Source organism: Elaeis guineensis, chromosome 1 (genome assembly GCF_000442705.2).
Source record: "Elaeis guineensis isolate ETL-2024a chromosome 1, EG11, whole genome shotgun sequence".
Taxonomy (NCBI): domain Eukaryota; kingdom Viridiplantae; phylum Streptophyta; class Magnoliopsida; order Arecales; family Arecaceae; genus Elaeis; species Elaeis guineensis.
This window is the reverse complement of record NC_025993.2, coordinates 174909816-174933543: the sequence shown is the minus strand read 5'-3', so window position 1 is coordinate 174933543 and position 23728 is coordinate 174909816. Positions and strand designations below refer to the sequence as shown.

At 46.4% G+C, this 23728-nt stretch overlaps 2 protein-coding genes and 1 pseudogene across 4 annotated transcripts in view; 1 reads left to right on the top strand and 2 right to left on the bottom strand.

Moving 5' to 3' along the window:
• The window catches only part of LOC105039701 (protein SUPPRESSOR OF FRI 4), a 13210-nt gene extending 12068 nt beyond the window's left edge, over nucleotides 1-1142 (bottom strand). For 2 of the 3 annotated variants that reach the window (XR_002164054.2, XM_073249292.1), the window contains exon 1: nucleotides 779-1142. Coding sequence is in view for 2 of the 3 variants with exons in the window: in XM_073249292.1 (XP_073105393.1) it covers nucleotides 779-969 (191 nt within the window). In the remaining variant the exon portion in view is untranslated. The remainder of the gene's footprint in view (nucleotides 1-778) is intronic. The other variant, XM_010915956.3, reaches the window with a different exon arrangement.
• A 215-nt stretch (nucleotides 1143-1357) lies between these two features.
• On the top strand, nucleotides 1358-7113 carry LOC105039700 (uncharacterized). Its single transcript, XM_010915954.4, has 3 exons — nucleotides 1358-1734; nucleotides 3215-3324; nucleotides 6685-7113. The coding sequence occupies exons 2-3, from the start codon at nucleotides 3228-3230 to the stop codon at nucleotides 6909-6911; spliced, it is 324 nt and encodes a 107-aa protein (XP_010914256.1). The 5' UTR covers nucleotides 1358-1734; nucleotides 3215-3227; the 3' UTR covers nucleotides 6912-7113.
• A 3179-nt stretch (nucleotides 7114-10292) lies between these two features.
• On the bottom strand, nucleotides 10293-23724 carry LOC105039752 (zinc transporter 3-like; annotated as a pseudogene).
• Nucleotides 23725-23728: the final 4 nt, after the last annotated feature.

The window sequence follows — 23728 nt, the reverse complement described above, 5'->3', positions numbered from 1 at the left end:
AACAAAGTGTCCCAGCATAAGATCAAAAGATGCAGCAAGAATGTTCCCCTCCCCCTCCCCCTTGAGGGGAAAAAAAAAAAAAAAGGAAAGGAGAAGAAGTAGTAGTTATCATGTTATATGAAGAAAGTTCTCTGCCATTTCCATCAACCATTCAGATTAGATGTTAATTTTTTTAACCAATCCATTGCAGCACCAATATAATAGCAAAAACACTCTATCCATGATCAGTAACAAAAGTAAGTGATAGTTTAAAAAAAAAAAAAAAAAAGGCAAGGTGTCTCAGCATCAGATCAAAAGATGCAGCAAGAAAGCCCCCCTCCCCTAGAAGAAGGAGGAGGAGGAAAACAACAGAGCACCGCATGCACAAAATAAAACACCGTCTGCGTTCTGCAAAATAGGTGTAAAATTTGCGGCAACCCTCTATTCATCTTTATTGGGTTAATATAATTAACATCACCATGAAAACTACTAGATCAAGCTTGAATCAAAGAACATCAAAAACTTGTTATCAAACTCGGGTTTTTTTTTTTTCTCCCTCTTTCAACAACTTTTTACGCGCTTGAGGACATTAAAGACACCAAATCCAATGAAAAAAACTAGTTTCTGACCCAGTTGAAACTTTTCAACGAGGAAAACACACATCACCAAAAATGCGTTTAGATCGTCACTTATCAATTTCCAGACGGTCCGCCGCTAATAGCTCAATAAACCAAGGAAAAAACAATAGAACATATAGGACAAGATCGAGAAAAAATCTAGGGATTTTCTTTCTCCTTACTTGGTGACAGTCTCCTTGTGGACCTGGAGAACGTGGATGGCCATTCCCCCAGCGGTGGAAAGCTTCTTGTGGCAGACGTGGCACTTGAAGTGCTTCGCCTTCTGGTGCTGCACCAGGATCTTCTCGTCGTCAAATTCCCGATCGCAGTAGTAGCACCACACCTTCGACGGCCTCTTCTTCTTCTTTCCCATCCCCTCTCTTCCCCGAAAGACGATTTAGGGTTAGGGTTTCTTCCCTCCTTCTCCTTCCTTCGATCCCGACGCTGGAGAGAGGGCGAGGTTTAGGGTTAGGGTTTTGGAGATCGCCTCCTCGAGCCGATTTGGAGAGGAGAGACGAGCGGACCTTCAATTCTCGATCTCGACGTGGCCAGGGTTTTTGTCGAAGCGGTCTTGGTATGTTTGACAGACACCCACACACTGAAATAGGCCAATAAAAAGATGACAACTCATAATATAGGGGTCCACTCGTGCTGCAATTTTCGTGTCGGATTTTTCCTAGGCGGATTCAGCGTAAAAACGTCTCGGATTCGGCTTCACGAGTGCTTTTTGGAGTACAAAAACGTACCCGGTTTCTAAAAACTAAATAAATAAATAGTTAAACTTCGACGCCCTTGTGCCTCCAAAAGAAAGGGAAAGAAACGCGCCGAACGCCCCTGCCTCTCCTCCTCCCTCCATTCCTCTCCTCGTCTGTCCGCAGCGTGCTCCGGCCGCGGCGCCGCCGCCTTGATCGCCGACAATAGCACCGCCTGCGAATCGCTTCTCTCTCTGTCCTCTCCTATTTTGTTCACGGTTGCCTGCCATTATCTTTGCTGTTGTGTGCTTTCGATCTATCTCGTTGAGTTGCCTTCCACCTGTTCGATCATAGGTCTAGCTGCCTGATTGTCCGAAAGTCGAGGAGAAGCCTAGAAGGTAGGTCTAGCTGCCTGATTGTCCGAAAGTCGAGGAGAAGCCTAGAAGGTGAGTTTATATTCTTATTTTTTGAACTCTAGAAGGATTTAATGGAACCATGAAGGTATAACATTTGTGGTTCTTGTATTAACTACTATCTAGACAAGCTCATACATACATATATATATATACATATATATATATATACATATATATATATATACACATATATATATACATATATATATACATATATACATATATATATATATATACATATATATACATATATACATATATATATATATATACATATATATACATATATACATATATATATATATATACATATATATATATATACATATATATATATATATATATATATATATATATATATATATATATATATCAAGCATGTTTGTTTGCATGTTTCCTATAAAACTTTCCAAAATAGTTATCATGTGTGTTACATCATTGACCCTCTGGTTGGTATGAAAGATGGATTGAAGGAAAAATGGATGGAGGAGAATGGATGGATGGGAGAGCGGATGGATGGATAATATTTACATGATATTTTTATTAGACTATCCTTTGATAAAAATATTAATGTTATCAATTTATAATATTTATTTATACTAAAAAAATAAACAATATATAAACTTATAATAATTATAATCTATAATTATATAAATATTATATAAATATTTAAATTTAATTTTAGTTTAATTTAATAAATAATTTTATAAATTAGTTATTAATGAATTAATTATATATATTAATTATATAAATAATTAATTAATTTATAATTTAATTTAAATAGTTGAATAATATTATACAAATAGTTAACCAAAAAATATTAAATAAAAATATAGAAATAGAAGATAATTCTAATTATTTAATTATAATTATCAAAATTATGTACTAAAATTAAAATAATTAATAATAAAATTTAATAGTATATGATTAATAGTATTATAAAAATATATATAAATAATATGAATAAAAATGTGAAGAAATATTATAATTTTGTTAAAAAAATAATAAGGGATAATAAAAATAATAAGGGATAATTTTATTGATACAAAAATTCATCCATCAATATTTCATCCATCCTTCCTTGCATCCTCTCAATTTGGGAGAATGCAAATTGGTGGGCCAATGTGGATGGACAATCCTAATTGGGAGGATGCAAATTAGTGGGCTAGGCTAGATGGACAACCCCTTCTTTTTTTATCTTTTTTTTGTGTAACTTTTTGAATCAAACAGTGGATGAAAACCATCTATCCTTTCAACCTCATCCATCCAGCCTCTCATTACCCCAACCAAACACAGGGTAAAGGCCATTTTGTAGGACAATCAAATAATGGTATTTATATCTTTATTCCTGTTTCAGGTTGAGAAAGTGCCATATAATCACTTGGATAATCCCTTTTTTATTATTTTGCTTGCATAATCCCATGAACAACTTTATTTTCATTTTTTTTGGTAGTTAACAACATTATTTTCATTAGTGGTAATGCTTTGTTTTGCTTTTATCTGTATGCAGATGAATTGAAGCAATGTTAGGAGTGATGCAGAAGTTCGTTCTTGCATCCATGATCATGTTGGTGGCTCCAATTGCAATATTGTATCGATTTAATTATCATATTTTTCCTGGTATGCTTGCTTGTCCAGCTATGATTTCTGTGTTAATTATTACTTATATTGGCATTCTTTTCCCTTCTCATCAGGTTTATATTCTTATCCCTTCTCGTCAGGTTTATGAAAAGGCCACATACCTATAGTTCAGTTATATGTTGGTTGTATTTTAAAAATGCCTTCAAGTTCCTACTTCAGAATTTATCAACCATCCTTTTCCTATTGTCATGTTATGGCCTGATTAAAAGTATGGTATGGAATTCTACCATCTGGTAGGATTTTTGTAATTTAGCTTTATGAGACTGGTCAATTTAAATCAAATAATTGACAACTGTCTGTCCCCTTATTGTTAAACTGTAGTTCTGATATTCTAATTAATAGTGGCCATCCATATTCTTAAGCAAGGATCAAGATAACAACTTCTCTCATAATTGCTTAATGATATGTCCTGTATCATAGTGTTGGGAGCAGGGGTTGCAGGGTTTTGGAAGACCATCATGATGCCCCTTGTTGTCTATAGTAGTGTGGTGTGTTATAGCATAGTTACAAAGTGATGCAACCACACCTAGCTGGCTTATGATTTATCAATTTTGTTCAAGGATGAAGGATGATTTTTTTTTTTTTCTGTCTGGGACTGGATTCCTGTTCAAATATACAATCTGAAAGTTTTTAAATTAAAAAAAAAAATTGAATTGAGGAAATTTTAACATAAAATCCTTTAGAAAATGGTATCACATTCTTAAAGTGTGATGTCCAACCGTCTTCTCTAAATTTTTGGACAAGTGCTTCTATGGTGGAAATCTAAGTTCATTGCATTGAGAATATCTTGAGATTGATGTTGTAGAGATCAAAAAATGTCATTGCATCAAAAAGCTGCATTGGCATTACCTAGTAAGGAATATGTTGACCTGTTGTTAGTTATTTTCTTCAAAATGAACGAGTTGCATTAAACATGTTTAAAAAGCTGCAAATAAAATTGATGAGAGCCCCATCAATTGTCTTCTATGATGTGTCAATTTGGTTAAGTTCCCTATGATGCTCAATTTCATCCTTTAGCAACTTGCATGACATGTGCATGAATCATGATGCATCCACAATATTGACAATAGGTGTCAATTTAGAGAACTAATGGATATGAATGACTTCTCTGGAAGCAGCAAGCAGTGGTAACTGCAAAACATGTGCCGTAAAATAGACATAATGTGCATAAGGGCATTCTGTTAGACATATGGCACGTAACTCATTCCACTTAATGCATATGTTACTGGCACAAGTACATGTTTGTGCTCGGATATTTTTAGTACGTAAATTATGTTGAGATAAAATTGCACAGATTGCATTTTTCAAAGCTAAAGCATAGTATTTGCAATATGGATATGATCCAAAAGGCGCCCACACACAAACCCTTCTTCATCAACAAATCTTGGAACAAGAGTCATTTGCTCTCTTTTTAGATTCATGCTATGCTTCATTAACAATATTAAAAAAACATTGTCATAGTCAATTTTCTCATGAACTGTACTCCAGACTTTGTTGGTGAGTATATGCAAAATCTCCTCTTGGACTGTAGGGGAACTATACTTTGCATTTTTGGGGCATTTTCCATGACAACTGTGCATTTTTTAGGGCATTTTCCAGGACAACTTCTGTTACCTTCTCCTTGTAAGATGCTAAGAGTTTGATCATTTCAATAAATTGCCTTGATTTTCTGAATCCATTGCTTCATAATGTCCTCTGAAAGCATATGCTTGGAATTTTGACCATCAAACTGCATCTATTGATGCTTTCAATGTAGTTTGTAATTTGCAATTTGGGTGGAGCTTTGTTTATTAATCAATCTCTTAATATTGTAAGGTTTGTTTATTAGGTTGTTGTGTGCTGGTTCAGCAATATTATATGGTGTGTTAGGACATTTCGCTGTATGGCCTAAAAGGCAGGATTCTTTCCATCATTGACCTTTTTCCAGTTATTAAAATCCTTCAGTGGTGGATGCTATTGATCTGGAACATCTAGTTGATTTTGTATTGAAAAGATTACATGATATCCAAAATGTTGCATTTTTGGTTGGTGAATATTCTAAACATGAAGTGAACATTTTGAAGCAGGATGATTGAAATTAATGAGGATGCTTCTCTAATCCAGGAAGTGAATATTCTGATAAAACATGTTGATAGGGGTCAGTCTTAATATAAACAAAATGACTTTCATCTAGCTGACCAATGGGAAAGTTCCATATTGGATGTCATGATCCTGGATCATATTCTAAAAAGCCAATATCAACCCCTTCAATTCATTTGCTAGATATTTAGAAAACCCTGCATCATGAGAACTGCCATGTTCTGATATAGCAATATTTGCAAGAGTTTCAAAGGGCCCAGCACCATGTTGTAGCATAGCTATATCGGTTATTGCAAACTTGAGTCTTGGAGACTTGAAAGGACGAACATCTCGGTGTGAACCCGCTAGAGGTTCTTTCAAAGAATGAATCAATGGTAGATTGCTTTCCCATTTCGGACCTAAGTTTAGCCAAATATAAGTATTAGATTAAATTTATGTGGAAAAACAAATAAAAATGAACAACTCATAAATAGCTCTAGTTTGGCTCCATTCTTTGACCTAAGTCTAGCCAAAGAAAAGTATTCGATTAAATTTCATAGTAGCTGTAAGTATCTTCCAATCCTTGAGGGGCCTACCACCCCCTAGACCTTTCCCTCTTGGTACACCTGATGCATTTTGGCATCACCAGCACATTGCTGTTCTGTGCACATCATAGCTGCCAGACAACATGCTTTATGAAGTCTTTGTGAAGAGAGCGGTAACTGTCCAGCGGCTGTGATTCCAACTTTTTTCTCATCAGAGCATCATGTTTAGTTCTTTTTATTCAACAAAATTACTGCATTTAGATGCGACAGTAGTCAAGCCACAAGCTTACAAAAATTTTAAGGAAAGTTGCCCTACCATGAAATATTTCTACCACCAATGGTAGTTTACTCCACAGTTAATAACAGAAATATGCCAGTCTTGAAGGCATGCCATCTCAATACAAACATGCTGGATTTTGGTATTCTTCTACTAGCAAAGAGAGGTGAAAGGTGGGGAATGGATCTACTTTCCAATCCATCATGTTTATGTCAATGCCATCTCAATGACATGAGTTTTTGCTGCAGTTATGGGCATCAATATTGGCTTTCGAGTTTATGCCTTCTGCTGTAGTTTTGCCTATGAAAGTAGAAAGTAACAGGCTTGTCAGCTGCTGCCTTATTTTATTTTATCAGTTAAATTTGTGTATTGCATTTTCTGGTTATCTTTTAATGAATAAATCCTATGAATTCTCCTGGTCAAGAACCCTTTTTTCTTTTTTTTCCCTCTTTTGAACAGGTTCAGGTCAGCTTTCAGTGTCGTCTCAAACACTGTTAAGTGGATTCCTTGCTGTTATATCAGTGAATCTAGTGATTGTACTGTATATCATTATGGCCACGAAGGAACCTGCCAATCATGAGCCCCAGCCAGATCCAGCATTTTTAGCCAAGGCCAAAGCCAGCATTAACCAATCTGGAACCACAAGAAGCAATCATGATGCCCAACCCCAAGAAAAAGCGGAGTAAGGATCAATGTCAGCACAATTTGATTACCTTACAATTTGAACTGTTCGCTGATTTCACTTACATATCTCCCATCATAAAGAAAATTGTACAATATTGGTAATCAGTATGCTATTTTACAATTCTATGCTTTCAATTAGATTGTATTGGTGCAAATGGAGTAACTTTGACTTCAAATGGTTTTTATATAATAAAGTTTTCTGTATCCTAGCAGTTTTGAAGCAATCGAAAAACTTAACTCTTGATTAGGCTGGTGACACAAGTATATGAGCTAGAAAGGTGAGGGTGTTACCTACGGTTTATTGAAGTCAATTAAGTGGATTGTATCTACCAGGCTTAGTGAAAGCCTGAATAGCTTTACAGGTCACTGTATTACACTACACCAAGCTTAGGGAAATGCCTACATGATGTTAGTAGAGTTACAACTCACATTATTGTATTTCATAGCAAACCTCTACAGTAAAACTCATTGCTCTTGTTGAGAACTAGCTGCAGAATCTTCAATAAGCTCAAAGAATTAAGTAGCAAGATGGAGAATAGGTGAAGAGATGAAATGATAAAAATTCTCACAGAAGCAAGGGTGAGTCATCCATGTGAAAAGACCAAGTAAATAAAAACCAAAAACATGAAGCTCACAAGGTGATCTTATCCTGATGATACTATTCCTCTCTCAGTGTGCTCTTACTGCAAACAGCCGGACTTGATCGAGCATATAACTTTTGCTTTATGTGCGCCTACAAGTGAATTTGAACACGCATTCCCTGTGAATAAGCTTATAAGAATTTAGTTTTGATTATGATTATAGTGAGAGTTGGTTGTGGTTTAGATTGTGGGGAAAATGACTTGGGTTTGAGCAACACTAGGCTGCCATAAGAATATGGTGCCGATTAAGATTTGCTGGAATTAGACATTGGTATTAAGAAAATTTAGATGGGTCTCTCTGGAGCTTTTCTTGGCCTTTGTAGAGTTTGATTAGCATGCATATCATGGCTTTACCACTTATGACAATCCGTAGAACTGACATACTGTGAGCTTGTGAAATTATGGAATTGTTATAGTCCATGCTGTCCTAAGGTTGACTCTAAGAAGAGTTCCTAACTTTCTAGAACTTGCCATATATGGTTATTGCAACATTACTCATGGTATGGGTGTTTGAGAGCAATTTGGTTAGGAGTAGAAGATTTGCAAATCGGGGTTTAAATATACATATATATATATATATATATATATATATATATATATATATATATATATATATATATATATATATATATATATATATATATATATAAAAAGAAAAAAACACATGCAGAAAATCTGTAAAAGCTCTGAAACAGTTCAAATAAAAAAAACGGGGAGAAAACAAAGAATATACTTTTTTCTTGAGACAATAGTAGAGCGTCTCTGATCTCCACCCAGTTTGTGATAATAAATTTTAAACTAATGTCAGTAGGAGTTTAACCCAGGTCGCTGCTAATAACTTTTAGCAATTCTACCAACTGAAGTTGTTGACACAGTCAATTCATGGGAAAATATACACAACGGGAAACATCGTTACTAGTTAATTTTCAAAAATGCCTTTGACCATTAAAACGTGAAAGAAGTAATCTCTGTCTTTCGTGTTTTATAAGTCTTACTGAAGCAAATAATCATAAAACCTGATTTTATGTTAACAAATGTTGTTATAAGTTCTCTTATAACTTTTGGAATCTTGTGATTTATTAGTGTTGCTAAAAGAAAAGGTTCTGTGAGATGGTAATAAATAAGTGTTTTCGAATTCGCATTAGGTTTTGGCTACAACTACTTCAGTAAAGATCTAACGACCAAACAGCCCTTAGGTGCAATCTCATAAAAGCAAGTCCAGAGAAATATCGAGGTCGCAATTTTAAGGTGTATTAGCATGTTTCTTATTTGATGCTTTATTTTTGGGATCATAATTAGATAAAACTAGCATTCAACCCCTGCATTGCAGAGATTTAATTGATAATAATGACAATATTTTATATTAAAGATTATTTTCACCAATTAATCCCATGATAAGATCAAAAAGATCTATGAAAGTTCTTCTTTTCAAAGATGGCCTTCCAAATCAGTGAAGATTGTTGCATTTGGTATTATTTTTTTATCATACTATTTATATTTATATTTTTTATTTAAAAGATATAAAAAATAAAACTTGATACGTGGTATTGCGGGAGATTATCCTATAATCTTATGTGTCAACACGAAATATCATCCCTAATACCCGTGTATTACTTTATTATTATTATATAGATAAATTTTTTATCATACTATTTGTACTTTTATTTTTTATTATTTCATTTAAAAAATATAAAAAATTAAAAAAATTGATATGTGGTATTGCGAGAGATTATCCTATATTCTTATTGTCAACACGGAATATCAACTCTAATAACCATGTGTTGCTTTACTATTAAATATATTTTTATTTTTTATTTTTTATTGAAAAAATATAAAAATAAAAAAAAAAAATAAAATTTGACACACGATGTTGTGAAAAATTAATATATAATTTTATGTGTCAATATAAAATATCACCCCTAATATCTGTATATTATTTTATTTTTATTATATAGATACTCGACCATTAAGTATTATTGGATGTCGTTCATGCTTTTTTTTTTTTTTTTTTTTTTTTTTTTTTTGCAGGGGGGGGTGGGGGCCGCGGAAGCGTGTAAACAGACATGCATTTGGATGTATTAATCTGACCCAGCTACAAAAAGAAGGGAAAAATATAAAGATAACATTTTTGAATGCAACAAACATTGCTATCACAAGAACTAAAATAATAGCTTTAAAGCTGCGAAACGTGGTGCTAAACGAGGCAAAATAAAGTGAAGCTATAGAATACATATAACATAACGTATGCCTGAATTATGCATCCACCAAGTCCTTTACCTTCAAAGAATTGATGGAAACTCAAGGCTCCCACCAAAGGTCTTACAGTGGAGGGTCTATCAGGCGCACCCAAAGAAACGCCAATGATCAAAGAATGTACCAGAATGCCCAGCTCCAAAACCTACACATATCCCGATGTCCTCCAGATAAAAACCTTTAGCTGGCAAAAGATTAATGAAGTAAGAAAAGAGATATTAAAACATATCCCCCTTTCTTATGGTTGGCCAATAATGCTGCAACAAAGGTACAAATAAAAGCAGAGAAAAGCCAGATCGCTGGTGGTACTTTTTATACTCCACCACCAACTTTCCATTTCTTGTAGGTACTCCCAACGTTAAAATTCTCTCTCACTGAACCAGCCAGAACCATCGCTCTTCTAAAAAGAGCAGCAAAGTTGACAACTTTACAGTAGTTAGCCAATAGCAAGAGACTGTCTCAACGATTTAATCAAACAAATACTCTGCTTCACCAATTAGCAGCCATGCTTGCTTGGGAAATAACCCGTTGCCGGATTCATTCAGAGAGCGAGGCCTCCTGTGGCGACGCCAGTACCACCGAGCCATGCGCATGGTTATGAGTGGCATTCGAGCGGACGTGGACGTGGTCAGCAGGTCCTCCACCAGCCGCGTCTTGCTGAGGTGAGACCTTTTATAGTAGCTGGTGGCAAACGAGTCGACCATGGCTGATGACAAGGCCACAAACCTCACAAACTGGATATTGTGCCATGGGTCCGATCCTTCAGACAAGGTGATGATGTTAAGCTCTCGAAGGCGGCTGGGAGGAGGATGCGAATTAGCCCAGTGTGCAAGTATGAATACCTGTTGGGGAGGCCTTATAATTATGAAAAAGACATTGTTCCCCCTTCGGCGGGCAGCAACCGACCTCCCGAAGATCAAAGGAGAACTCCAATGGCAACAACTGCTGTCAGGATTGAAGCAATGGCGATAAACTTCAGTGAGGAAGGAGGAGGAGGAAGAGGGAGCACAGGAGAAAGAGGGGCTTCATGGCCTTCATGTTGCAAAGAATAATGAGAGAGAGAGGTAACAGGAAGTGGCTGGAAGTGTTGAGAGGAAGATTGATGTGTACATATTAGGGGCATGTGTTAAGGAAAGCTTGCAATATTACATGGCTTAGAGGGACGGGCAATAAAGAAATTTTGTGAAAATTAAATAAGTATAGCAAAAATGAGAATACCAAGATAAATGTGTGGCGAAATTAGAAAGAAAAGATTAAGAAAATAAAATATTAGTAAAATCATAAGAGTTGTAAAAATAAAAAATGAAGAGATAACAAACTGAATTTAGAGGATACAGATATATACAATAAAATTCTTAGGAGACTCTTGTTAGAAGGAGCAGTTTAACTTATATTGAATAATATAAAAAATATGAGAAAAGGGACCTAAACTAATATGGATGGTGATTGATCTAAATTAACATAGGTGGAGATTGTGACAAAAAATATGAAGCAATTTAAAATAACATCGAGAGGATTCGAGATAGAAATACTTGACTAATGAAATTTATAAAGCAAATCTCAAATAGTCAAAAAAGTAATGATAATTTTTCATGTTATAACATATCACTATATTTCTAAATAACATATCATAATAGTTATTGTTGGTGCAAAAATCTGCTTGCGCCGGAGAAGCTGGAGTCGGAGAAGTCGCGGTCGCCGCCGGGACCTGCAAAGGAAGTCTAAACCGGAGGTGGGGTTGCTCCGGCAAGACCCTCCGACGCTCAAGTCAGTTCTCTGCCTCAACAAGAATGGAGTGCTCGAACGGAGAATTTAGCAGAGTTTTGAGATGAAAAATGAGAGCTTAGAGAATAACGTATCTGGATCCCCTTTTTATAGGCGAAGGAGGTAACGGATTGATGGCGACGTTTGTAACCGTCTGGTAGTGGGCCGCCCATAGTCAGGAGGAATTTATTGCGAAGGGTAGTGGAGCGGAATCGTGGCTATCGCCGTAGCTCGCCACGTGGAATCAGTTGCGAGGAGTGGAGCAGCGTCCGTTGTCGTGACTTGCCAACGGATGGGAGAATCGTCCGGTATCCGTCGCAGGAAGTGGAGCAGGATCGTGGCCGTTATTGCGGCCTGCCATGGAGTAGTGGAGCTGCGCGGAATCCGTTGTAGGAAGTGGAGCAGGGCTGCGACCGTTATTGTGGCCTGTCAGGGGTGATGGAGCTGCGCGAAATCCGCCGCAGGAAGTGGAGCAGGATCATGGTTGTTATTGTGACCTGCCAGGGGGCGCAGATCCATCGGCTGAAGCTCGGCTGCGGTCGGAGTCCGGCCTCTGTAGGGGTCCGGGCGGAGTCCTCCTTGCGGTTGGGGTCGTGGATGGAGCCCGGCTTCCGTGGGAGTCCGGGCGGAGCCCTCTCGGAGCTGAAGTTGCGGGCGGAACCCGGCACCCGTAGGAGTCCGGGCGGAATCCCCTACAATCAAAATCAGATGCGGAGTCCGGCTCCCGTAGGAGTCCGGACGAAGTCTGCTCGTAGCCGTTGGAGTCGAGGACGAAGCCCGGCTCTCGTAGGAGTCCGGACGGAGTCTTCCTGCAATTAAAGTTAAAGGCGAAGTCCGGCTCCCGTAGGAGTCCGGACGGGGCTTACCAGCAGTTGACGTTGAGGACGGAGCCCGGCTCCCGTAGGAGTCCGGGCAGAGTCTACTTGAGGTGGAAGTTGTCGGTGGAGTACGGCTCCCGTAGGAGTCCGGACGAAGTCTGTCTACAGCCGTTGGAGTCGAGGACGAAGCCCTGCTCCCGTAGGAGTCCGGGCGGAGTCTTCCTGCAATTAAAGTTAAAGGCGAAGTCCGGCTCCCGTAGGAGTCCGGATGGGGCTTACCAGCAGTTGACGTTGAGGACGGAGCCCGGCTCCCATAGGAGTCCGGGCGGAGTCTACTTGAGGTCGAAGTTGTCGGTGGAGTCCGGCTCCCGTAGGAGTCCGGACGAAGTCTGTCTGCAGCCGTTGGAGTCGAGGACGAAGCCCGGCTCCCGTAGGAGTCCGGGCGGAGTCTTCCTGCAATTAAAGTTAAAGGCGAAGTCCGGCTCCCGTAGGAGTCCGGACGGGGCTTACCAGCAGTTGACGTTGAGGACGGAGCCCGGCTCCCGTAGGAGTCCGGGCGGAGTCTACTTGAGGTCGAAGTTGTCGGCGGAGTCCGGCTCCCGTAGGAGTCCGAACGAAGTCTGTCTGCAGCCGTTGGAGTCGAGGACGAAGTCCGGCTCCCGTAGGAGTCCGGGCAGAGTCTTCCTGCAATTAAAGTTAAAGGCGAAGTCCGACTCCCGTAGGAGTCCGGACGGGGCTTACCAGCAGTTGACGTTGAGGACGGAGCCCGGCTCCCGTAGGAGTCCGGGCGGAGTCTACTTGAGGTCGAAGTTGTCGGCGGAGTCCGGCTCCCGTAGGAGTCCGGATGAAGTCTGTCTGCAGCCGTTGGAGTCGAGGATGAAGCCCGGCTCCCGTAGGAGTCCGGGCGGAGTCTTCCTGCAATTAAATTAAAGGCGAAGTCCGGCTCCCGTAGGAGTCCGGACGGGGCTTACCAGCAGTTGACGTTGAGGACGGAGCCCGGCTCCCGTAGGAGTCCGGGCAGAGTCTACTTGAGGTCGACATCGTGGGCGAAATCGTTGATTCTGTTGAGGACTTCGACTGTGGATATTTTATACCCAACACCAGTCCCCCTACTTCCGAGTTTGAATTTGAACGAAGGAAGTACAGAGAGATGGGTACGGCCGAAGCCGTCCCCTCGAATCCCGCGCACTGCTGCCCCCAGATATTTTGGGCATTAATTGCGCGCGTGCCGGAGTCTTTTCGAATTGGGGCGGTACGAAGGGACTCTTCGAAATTTCCGCAGGAACGCTGGCCCAGGTACGGTGCAATAATGGCCCTGCCAACTGCCAGCCGCTTTTAGCCGCCTGCCAGGGGGAGTGGGACACGTGTCGGATGCGGGCTGGCTTGGGGGGATTCGCGATCATTATGGCGCCGGATCCCAGGGTCTATTTAAACCCGTCCTCCCACCTTTAGGTGCCCTACTCCGTTCCTGAGTTCTTACCAGCGTCTGCCTTCTCTTCGAGAGCCCTGTTTCAGTGGGCGTCTTCTCGAGCCGTAGGCATCTCCTGTTTTCGTCCCTCAGGTCCCTCAGAGCGATATAGGTTAGTTCCAGCACCGCCAACCTTCTTCTCACCACCTAGGGACTTCTTTTCTGTCATTATCTTTTTGCATCCCTCCGAGTTAGCTTCTTGTGGCCTCTCGTTCCCCCTTCTGTCCGTCTTCTTAGGGTCCTTTAGAGCCCCCCTTCGAAACTACTCGAAATGTCTTCCGGCTCTTCTGCTCCCTGCAGTTCTGGGAGTTCTTCTGCCTCAAACCCCCAGGTCCCCGTCTCTGCAGACGAACCCGCGTCTGGGGCTGGGCTCCGCCCGATTTTCGCGCCGGACGCCATTCCGTGTTCCCTGACCTCGGAGGAACTCCTTCTGATAAGGGTTCAGTACGGAGTTCCTCCGGAGTACGACCTGGAGCTGCCTGGCCCTTCTGACCGGGCCAGCACTCCTCCTCCCGGTCGCTTTTGTTTGTACCAGGAAGCGTTCCGTGCCGGACTCCGGCTTCCGCTTCCTTCCTTTGTCGTTGCCCTCTTCCGTTTCTTGGACATCTCCTTGGCTTCCATGGCCCCGAATTCTTTTAGGTTTTTGATAGGATTTCTCTCCCTCTGCCACGTAGTCGAGGTCCAGCCATCCCTCTCCTTGTTTAGGCACTTCTATACCTTCAAGCGCCATCCTTCGGCGAAGGACTGGTGGTACTTCTCCCTCCAGTTCGGCAAGAAGGGGTTGCTGAAAGGCGCCCCTTCTTCGATCCACAATTGGAAGGGAAATACCTCTTCGTCCACTGCCCGACCCTGAAACTGGGCCTGCCCCCTTGGGGCTCTCTGAGGGATTCTGTCCGCCGGGCTCCCAGCTTGGGGGAGGACGACCTCCAGGCCGCCCAGAAGCTTCTAGCTTATTCCGCTCCTTCCTTCCCAATCTTCTGAGGGAGCAGTTTCTTTTCAACATCGGCCTGAGTCCCCAGGATCCAGCGAGTATTCATCTTTTACCTTATCTTCTCTTTTCATGCCTTCCTCCTCCTCTTCCTTCTCTCTCTCTTTCCCCTCTGTTTCTTTCTTTCTCTCTTCTTTCTTTTCTCTTTTTTTTTTTTGACTGATTGGTTTGCTTCTTTTTCTTCTTTCCTTTTCTCTCTCTTTTTTCTTTCTTTTTTTTTTTTTTTTTTTTAAGAATGGACGCGAAGCAGCGCGGATGCTCGCCAGGGGCATGAGGGCCCACAAGAGAAAGGGCGCTGCGACCTCCGGATCGGCGAAGAGGGCCAGGGCGGAGGAGACGAGCTTAGCTGCACCCGTCCAGGTGGCCCCGGCCATCGACATTCCCTCGGATGCTGAGCCAACGGCCCCCCGGGCCTCCTCAGGAGTCCGCCAACTGGGGCCCCCGCTCCGGGGGTTCGCCCTACGGAGGCGCCCGCCGCGGGGAAAAGAAAGAAATCGGTGGCCCGCAGGGCGAGTAGCCGTCGAAATGCTGCGGACGAGTCCCTCTGCTCCGAAGAGGGGTCGGAGAATCCCTTCTACGATAGGGACCTGATCAGGCGGCTGATCGACGGCTGCATTCTGCCTGACGTCGTGGAGAGGATCGACCGCGCCGATCCTGAGCAGCGGGCTTGGGATTCTTTGGGGTCCTTCCTTGAGGTAAGCGACTCTTCATTTACATGGCTATTCGGCCTTTGTTCTGATTCCCTAGCCGTCCTTGTAGATTGGGCACCAGCTCCTCGCCTATATCGAGGCGGTGAGCCGCACGAGGAGGGATATCCTCCAGGTGGAGGAACGCTGTCAGGCGGAGGTTGCTCGCCTCCAAGCAAAGACGGCCGAAGTAGCCGCCCTCCAGGAGGCCCTGGAAAGGGAGAAGAAAGCCCGGGAGGAGGAGAGGCAGATCTGGAGGAATCGACGAGGAAGGCGGAGGTCGAGGTCACCCACTTGGTCGAGCAAACTCTGGTCCTGGTCTCGGAGGCCAGAGCCCTTGCGGTGGAGGAATTCAAGGCCTCCACGGAGATGAGGGACCTGAATGTCCAGTTCGACCAGGAAGCGTTCATTAAGAGGTTCGAGCTCTGCCAAGAGAAGGTGGCCAGAAAATTCTCAGAGCTCGACCTCAGCTTCCTAGGCGAGGAGTCTGAGGACGAGGCCGGCCCCTCGTCAGCCGCCACTGCTGTCGCAGCCCCCGCGCCAAGTTCTCCACCCCCCGCCCCTGAGGTCTGAGACCTTCGATCTTGTACCTTTACTTCGTCGCAATTTTTCTTTTCCGTTTGTCTTTAAAAACCATTCAATCAATAAAGTTGAATTTCTTGTTGCGGACGGCTTCTCCTTCCCCCTCCCTCCTTCTCTCTGCTTTTCTTCTTGCAATAAGTCGTGCTTTGACGCTTTTGCCTTCCGATGGCAGTGCCCTGCAGAAGTGCTCCCCCTGCCCCTGGGGGTCCCGCTGAAATCGACGATCCAGCGGCTGAAGAAGGAAGTCCTTCACCTGACAAAGAAGTTGAAGAAGACGGAAGGCGAGCTCCGCAAATCGAGAGAAGGTCACTCTGAAGCCACCGCTGAGGCCACCCACTTTCGGAGTCTCCATGTGAAGGGGATCATGGGTATAGCCGGAGGAAGGCGAACTTCGCAAAGGAACTCGAGGAATGTAAGAAGAGCGCCAGCGACCGAATTTGGGCCCAGGCCGTCAGGATCAGTGCCCTCAAGGTGGAACTGTCAGCTGCGAAGGGGAAGATCGGCCAGCTGGAAGGAAATTCATCCCGGCTCTTGGCCCGGGTCGATGATGAACAGAGGTGGTCGCAGAAGGTCTCCGACCTTCAGCAGCAGCTTCAGGACGCCGAGGTGAGCCACGACGTGCAGCGGGCTAGCTGGCGCAGGCAGGTGGAAGAGTATAAAGGGAGATTCAGGATGGTGGCCGACGAAGTCGTCCGTATCCAGAGGCAGCTGGCTAACAGGGCACAGCTTACTTCCGCCCAAGATTCTGAAGAGCTCCAAGCCCTAAGAGGCACCGTTGAGGGGATTTCTGTCTCCCTCGGAGAAAAGACAGCCGAGCTGCAACAAGTGAAGATCCAACTGGCACTCGAGCGGCGGGCCGTCGCGGACGCGGAGGTGGAATCCAAGGTCTTGAGGAAGAGGCGTCGAGAGGCGGAGGCTGAGAGCCAGCAACTTCGTCGGGCGCTCCAAGACGCGCTGCGGAAGAGGGAAGAGCTAGAAGAAGAAATTGAGAATCTGAGACAGTCCTGGTTAAGAGACGGAGTAGATAATTCTAGGTCGGAGGGAGCAGGGCCTCCTTAGAGCTCTTTTTGTCTTTTTGTCTTTTCATGTATTTACTTCCTTTTTGTCGTTTTGCCTTTCTTTCCTTGGCCTTCCGAGCTTTGTAGTGTGTATATCGGAAATAGAATAAAAAAGGTATTTTGTGTTACCTCATCCGCACGTTGTACTAAATTGCTGTCCGCCGAACCTTTCTTGTCATTTGACTTGTCTGATGTAGACGTCGTTAGGGGGCGCCCGGTCGTCGATGCGTTAGCTCGCCTTCGTCGTACATGGCCGCAAGCCTGAGCTTGGCCGTCCAGGCTCCGCATTATTTCGGGGATATCGTTGTCTTCCTAACCAGTGTTGAAAGTCTTTTTAGCGGCCGGAGGTGTTCGGTAGGAACTCTCCGTTTCAGTTGGGACGAAGTCCTTTAGGTCTTTTGGTGTGGTTCATCCTTCGTCCGTTCCCGTCGTAGTTCGTCATCCTTCCTTTTTAAATTTCCTCCTCTTCTCGGAGTGAAGGCCTTCCTCCGCTTTTCGCGGGGTTGCATAGGATCGAGGAGGTGCCAATGAGGGGCTTTTTCTTTTCACCCGATCTTGTTGGACGGCCGGGCTTCGCCACCATCAGCTCTTGCTGCAGATGTCATGGGTGGAACCCGGCTCCCGTAGGAGTCCGGGTGGAATCTTTCTTGGCGTCGTGGACGGAGCCCGGCTCCCGTAGGAGTCCGGATGAAGTCTTCCTTGGCACCGTGGACGGAATCCGGCTCCCGTAGGAGTCCGGGTGAAGTCTTCCTTGGCGTCGTGGACGGAATCCGGCTCCCGTAGGAGTCCGAGTGAAGTCTTCCTTGGCGTCGTGGATGGAATCCGACTCCCGTAGGAGTCCGGGTGAAGTCTTCCTTGGCGTCGTGGATGGAACCCGGCTCCCGTAGGAGTCCGGGTGAAGTCTTCCTTGACGTCGTGGACGGAACCCGGCTCCCGTAGGGGTCCGGGCCTTCCCCTTTGCTCGAGCCAGGGCGAGGTTCTCCTCCCATTCCCGGCTTGGCTGTGGGGGCGCGTTAGGGTGCTGTAAGGCCTCTCCCCCCATCCGGTCTGAAAGAACCGGGCCTTCGACTTTGCCCATGTCAGGACGAGGTCCTCCTCCTGTTCCTGACATGGCTGTGGGGGCGCATTAGGGCGCTGTAAGGCCTCTCCCCCCATCCGGTCTAAAAGAACCGGGCCTTTGACTTTGCTCATGTCAGGACGAGGTTCTCCTCCTGTTCCTAACATGGCTGTGGGGGCACATTAGGGTGTTGTAAGGCCTCTCCCCCATCCGATCTAAAAGAACCGGGCCTTTGACTTTGCTCATGTCAGGACGAGGTTCTCCTCCTGTTCCTGACATGGCTGTGGGGCACATTAGGGCGTTGTAAGGCCTCTCCCCCCATCCGGTCTAAAAGAATCGGGCCTTTGACTTTGCTCATGTTAGGACGAGGTTCTCCTCCTGTTCCTGACATGGCTGTGGGGGTACATTAGGGCGTTGTAAGGCCTCTCCCCCCATCCGGTCTAAAAGAACCGGGCCTTTGACTTTGCTCATGTCAGGACGAGGTTCTCCTCCTGTTCCTGACATGGCTGTGGGGGCACATTAAGGCGTTGTAAGGTCTCTCCCCCCATCCGGTCTAAAAGAACCGGGCCTTTGACTTTGCTCATGTCAGGACAAGGTTCTCCTCTGTTCCTGACATGGCTGTGGGGGCACATTAGGGTGTTGTAAGGCCTCTCCCCCCATCCGATTTTGAGATAGTCGGACTTTCATTTTGGGTATGCTTGGGTGGGGTTCTCCCCCATTCCTGACATAACTTTATTTTTGGAGGAGTCATATCCAGTCATAATTAATCCACACTAGATGGGAAGAGTACGTTAAGTAGAAAGAAATTTAGATTCAAGGTGAAATCGTAAGTGATACATTTACAGGTGTTCCGAGCTCCACGATCGCGGGTGGCCCGCTCCTCCTTGAAGCCCTCCGGTGATGGAGTCGATGGTCCCGATGGGAGGTCGGTCCCCGGGTTGCTCTTCCCTTCTTGGCGGTTCAGGCTGCAGAAGGGCTCTTGGTCGGTCTCCTCTACCCTCAGCCTGCGGCGGATGAACCTGTCGAGTCGACCTCGCCGAATGAGCTCCTCGATCTCATCCTGGAGCTGGATGCATTCCTCTGTGTCGTGGCCGTGGTCGCGGTGGTAGAGGCAGAACTTGTTGGGGTTGCGCTTCCCGGGTTGTGTGCGCATCCTCTCCGGCCTAGGGAGCTGCTCCCTGACCTCCATCAATACCTGGGCCTTCGAGACGTTGAGGGGGGCGTAGTTGCGGAATCTTCCTGGTGGGGAACCCCGCCGAACCCTGCGATCCGGGCTTCTCTGCCTGCGCGCCCGGGGTGGAGTATGGGCGCGCTTATGCCCGGGAGGGGATCGAGAGCGCAGCCGGGCTTCCTTTGGCCTTTTCTCAACTGCGGGTTTACTCGAGTCTCCCGCTTGCCGCTCCCTCGCCGTCTCTTCATCCTTCATTTTGAAGGCTTCTTCCGCTCGGGCGTATCCTTCAGCCCGAGCCAGCAAATCAGCAAAGTCCCTGGGATACTTCTTCTCCAGGGAGAATAACAGATCATTCTTCTGAAGGCCGCCTTTCAGGGCGGCCATGGCGACTGATTGGTCCATGTTCCGGACCTCCAGCGCTGCGATGTTGAAGCGGTTGATGTATGCCCGTATGGACTCCCCTTCCCTCTGCTTGATGTTGATGAGGGACTCCGAACCCTTCCGGGGGCGCCGGCTGCTGACAAAATGGGCCACAAATTGGTGGCTCATTTGGTCGAAGAAAAAGATGGTACCCGGTTTTAAAGCCGAGTACCAATTTTTCGCCGCTCCCTTCAAGGTAGACGGGAAAGCCCGGCATAAGATGGCATCAGGAGCACCGTGAAGCAGCATCATTGTCCGGAAGGCCTCCAGATGATCAACCGGGTCCGAAGTCCCGTCGTAGCTTTCGAACTGGGGAAGCTTGAAGTTTGGCGGGATCGGTTCCTGCATGATCATTTGGGAGAAGGGAGGGTCAGTACAAATATCCTCACCGTAAGCGGGAGGCGCATGGCGGAGTTCTTCAATCCGCCGGTTCATCTCCTGGAGCCTCCGGTCCAGAAAATCCTCTCGACTTCGAGTCTCGAGGGTCCTCTGGCAGAACGGGGGCAGGGATCTTCCAGAGGTGGAGTCATGGTCCGATTGAGGGCTCTTTACCCTCGGGTTTGTTTTCCCAGGAAGGACGGGGCGGCTGGCCCAGGTGGCCCGTCCCGCCGCCGGGTTCTGGCATTCCGGAGATGCCCTTTCCGGGTGCGCTGACGCCTGCGGCTGCTGCTGCTGCTGCTGCATTACTTGCACAGCTTCGACGAGGCCTCTGACTTGCTGTGCCAGCAAGTCAAACTGCTCCGTGCCGACCGCCGCCGCCGGAGGAGGAGGAGGAGGTGGTTGAGAAACAGGAGGGAAGGCCAGAGCCTGAGATCTGGCCGCGGAGGCCGTGGACCGTCGTGTGGACGCCTTGCGTGGAGGCATCGAGTATGGATCCCACGGGGGGAAACAAGGAGTGGGTGTCGGAGGAGACAATCGGAGGCGGCTCCATTGAACGCTCCTTTAAGAACAAGGGTACTGCGAAGACACAGCCCCTTCCTCTAGCGCCAATCCTGTTGGTGCAAAAATCTGCTTGCGCCGGAGAAGCTGGAGTCGGGGAAGTCGCGGTCGCCGTCGGGACCTGCAAAGGAAGTCTAAACCGGAGGTGGGGTTGCTCCGGCAAGACCCTCCGACGCTCAAGTCAGTTCTCTGCCTCAACAAGAATGGAGTGCTCGAACGGAGAATTTAGCAGAGTTTTGAGATGAAAAATGAGAGCTTAAAGAATAACGTATCTGGGTCCCCCTTTTTATAGGCGGAGGAGGTAACGGATTGATGGCGACGTTTGTAACCGTCTGGTAGTGGGCCGCCCATAGTCAGGAGGAATTTATTGCGAAGGGTAGTGGAGCGGAATCGTGGCTATCGCCGTAGCTCGCCATGTGGAATCAATTGCGAGGAGTGGAGCAGCGTCCGTTGTCGTGACTTGCCAGCGGATGGGAGAATCGCCCGGTATCCGTCGCAGGAAGTGGAGCAGGATCGTGGCCGTTATTGCGGCCTGCCATGGAGTAGTGGAGCTGCGCAGAATCCGTTGTAGGAAGTGGAGCAGGGCTGCGACCGTTACTGCGGCCTGTCAGGGGTGATGGAGCTGCGCGAAATCCACCGTAGGAAGTAGAGCAGGATCATGGTTGTTATTGTGACCTGCCAGGGGGCGCAGATCCATTGGCTGAAGCTCGGCTGCGGTCGGAGTCCGGCCTCTATAGGGGTCCGGGCGGAGTCCTCCTTGCGGTTGGGGTCGTGGATGGAGCCCGGCTTCCGTGGGAGTTCGGGTGGAGCCCTCTCGGAGCTGAAGTTGCGGGCGGAACCCGACTCCCGTAGGAGTCCGGGCGGAATCCCCTGCAATCAAAATCAGATGCGGAGTCCGGCTCCCGTAGGAGTCCGGACGAAGTCTGCTCGTAGCCGTTGGAGTCGAGGACGAAGCCCGGCTCTCGTAGGAGTCCGGGCGGAGTCTTCCTGCAATTAAAGTTAAAGGCGAAGTCCGGCTCCCGTAGGAGTCCGGACGGGGCTTACCAGCAGTTGACGTTGAGGACGGAGCCCGGCTCCCGTAGGAGTCCGGGCGGAGTCTACTTGAGGTCGAAGTTGTCGGCGGAGTCCGGCTCCCGTAGGAGTCCAGACGAAGTCTGTCTGCAGCCGTTGGAGTCGAGGACGAAGCCCGGCTCCCGTAGGAGTCCGGGCGGAGTCTTCCTGCAATTAAAGTTAAAGGCGAAGTCCGGCTCCCGTAGGAGTCCGGACGGGGCTTACCAGCAGTTGACGTTGAGGACGGAGCCCGGCTCCCGTAGGAGTCCGGGCGGAGTCTACTTGAGGTCGAAGTTGTCGGCGGAGTCCGGCTCCCGTAGGAGTCCGGACGAAGTCTGTCTGCAGCCGTTGGAGTCGAGGACGAAGCCCAGCTTCCTACGGGAGCCGGACGAAGTCTGTCTGCAGCCGTTGGAGTCGAGGACGAAGCCCGACTCCCGTAGGAGTCCGGGCGGAGTCTTCCTGCAATTAAAGTTAAAGGCGAAGTCCGACTCCCGTAGGAGTCCGGACGGGGCTTACCAGCAGTTGACGTTGAGGACGGAGCCCGGCTCCCGTAGGAGTCCGGACGGAGTCTACTTGAGGTCGAAGTTGTCGGCGGAGTCCGGCTCCCGTAGGAGTCCGGACGAAGTCTGTCTGCAGTCGTTGGAGTCGAGGACGAAGCCCGGCTCCCGTAGGAGTCCGGACGGAGTCTTCCTGCAATTAAAGTTAAAGGCGAAGTCCGGTTCCCGTAGGAGTCCGGATGGGGCTTACCAGCAGTTGACGTTGAGAACGGAGCCCGACTCCCGTGGGAGTCCGGGCGGAGTCTACTTGAGGTCGAAGTTGTCGGCGGAGTCCGGCTCCCGTAGGAGTCCAGACGAAGTCTGTCTGCAGCCGTTGGAGTCGAGGACGAAGCCCGGCTCTCGTAGAAGTCCGGGCGGAGTCTTCCTGCAATTAAAGTTAAAGGCGAAGTCCGGCTCCCGTAGGAGTCCGGACAGGGCTTACCAGCAGTTGACGTTGAGGACGGAGCCCGGCTCCCGTAGGAGTCCGGGCGGAGTCTACTTGAGGTCGACATCGTGGGCGGAATCGTTGATTCTGTTGAGGACTTCGGCTGTGGGTATTTTATACCCAACAGTTATTATATATTTTTTTCCTCCTATAATAGAGTCAAGGGGGCCTAAAACCATTATAATAACAATATTTTAAACCTTAATATGCATTGTATATGGAAATAAAAAATAATTTAGATTAAATATTTTATATTTTTGACTAAAGCAGTAGTACCTCATTATTCTTTGAATTTGGATGAAAAAAGCTTGGGTCTCAAATTTTTATTTTTAATTAAATATTATAATTTACTCTTCTTTTTTTTTTCTTGGTATTGCGGTTTAGTCGTCCAACTCGTTAGGAATTGTGATCGCGCGATTCTCACTTGATTAAAAAAAAAAAAAAAAAGAAAGAAAACCATAATATTCCTTTTATGCCCTTCACGGATTAGGGAAGAGGTTTAATTTTTGGCGGGAAGGAAAGAGAGATACCATGGGCAATTTTCCACTATTTTTAATAAGGTTTTGACCCGATTTGGGCGAGTCGGGGGATCACCGCAAGGGGGCGAGAGAGCAGGAGAGAGAGGAACCTGGAAAGATCCTCCCTCTTCTGCTATACACTCTTCAAATCGCCTCTCGCCGCCCTCAACCCCCTCGAATTCGCTCAAGAAGCCGAGAGAGATGGAGGAAGCGCGAGGAACGGGGCGGTCCTCGGTCCTGCCGCCACCCCGCCCCTCCCGCCGCTGATGGCGCCGCCTCCGGGAACCTGCCAGGTCCTCACAGGATCTTCGCCGCGGCGCGGCGATGAGGGAGGTTCATTTGCCCAAAGTGCAAGCTGCCGCAGAGCTGATTGCCCCCGCCGCCACCTCGCCGGCCCCCACCCCGGTCCCGGGGTATCCATTCGA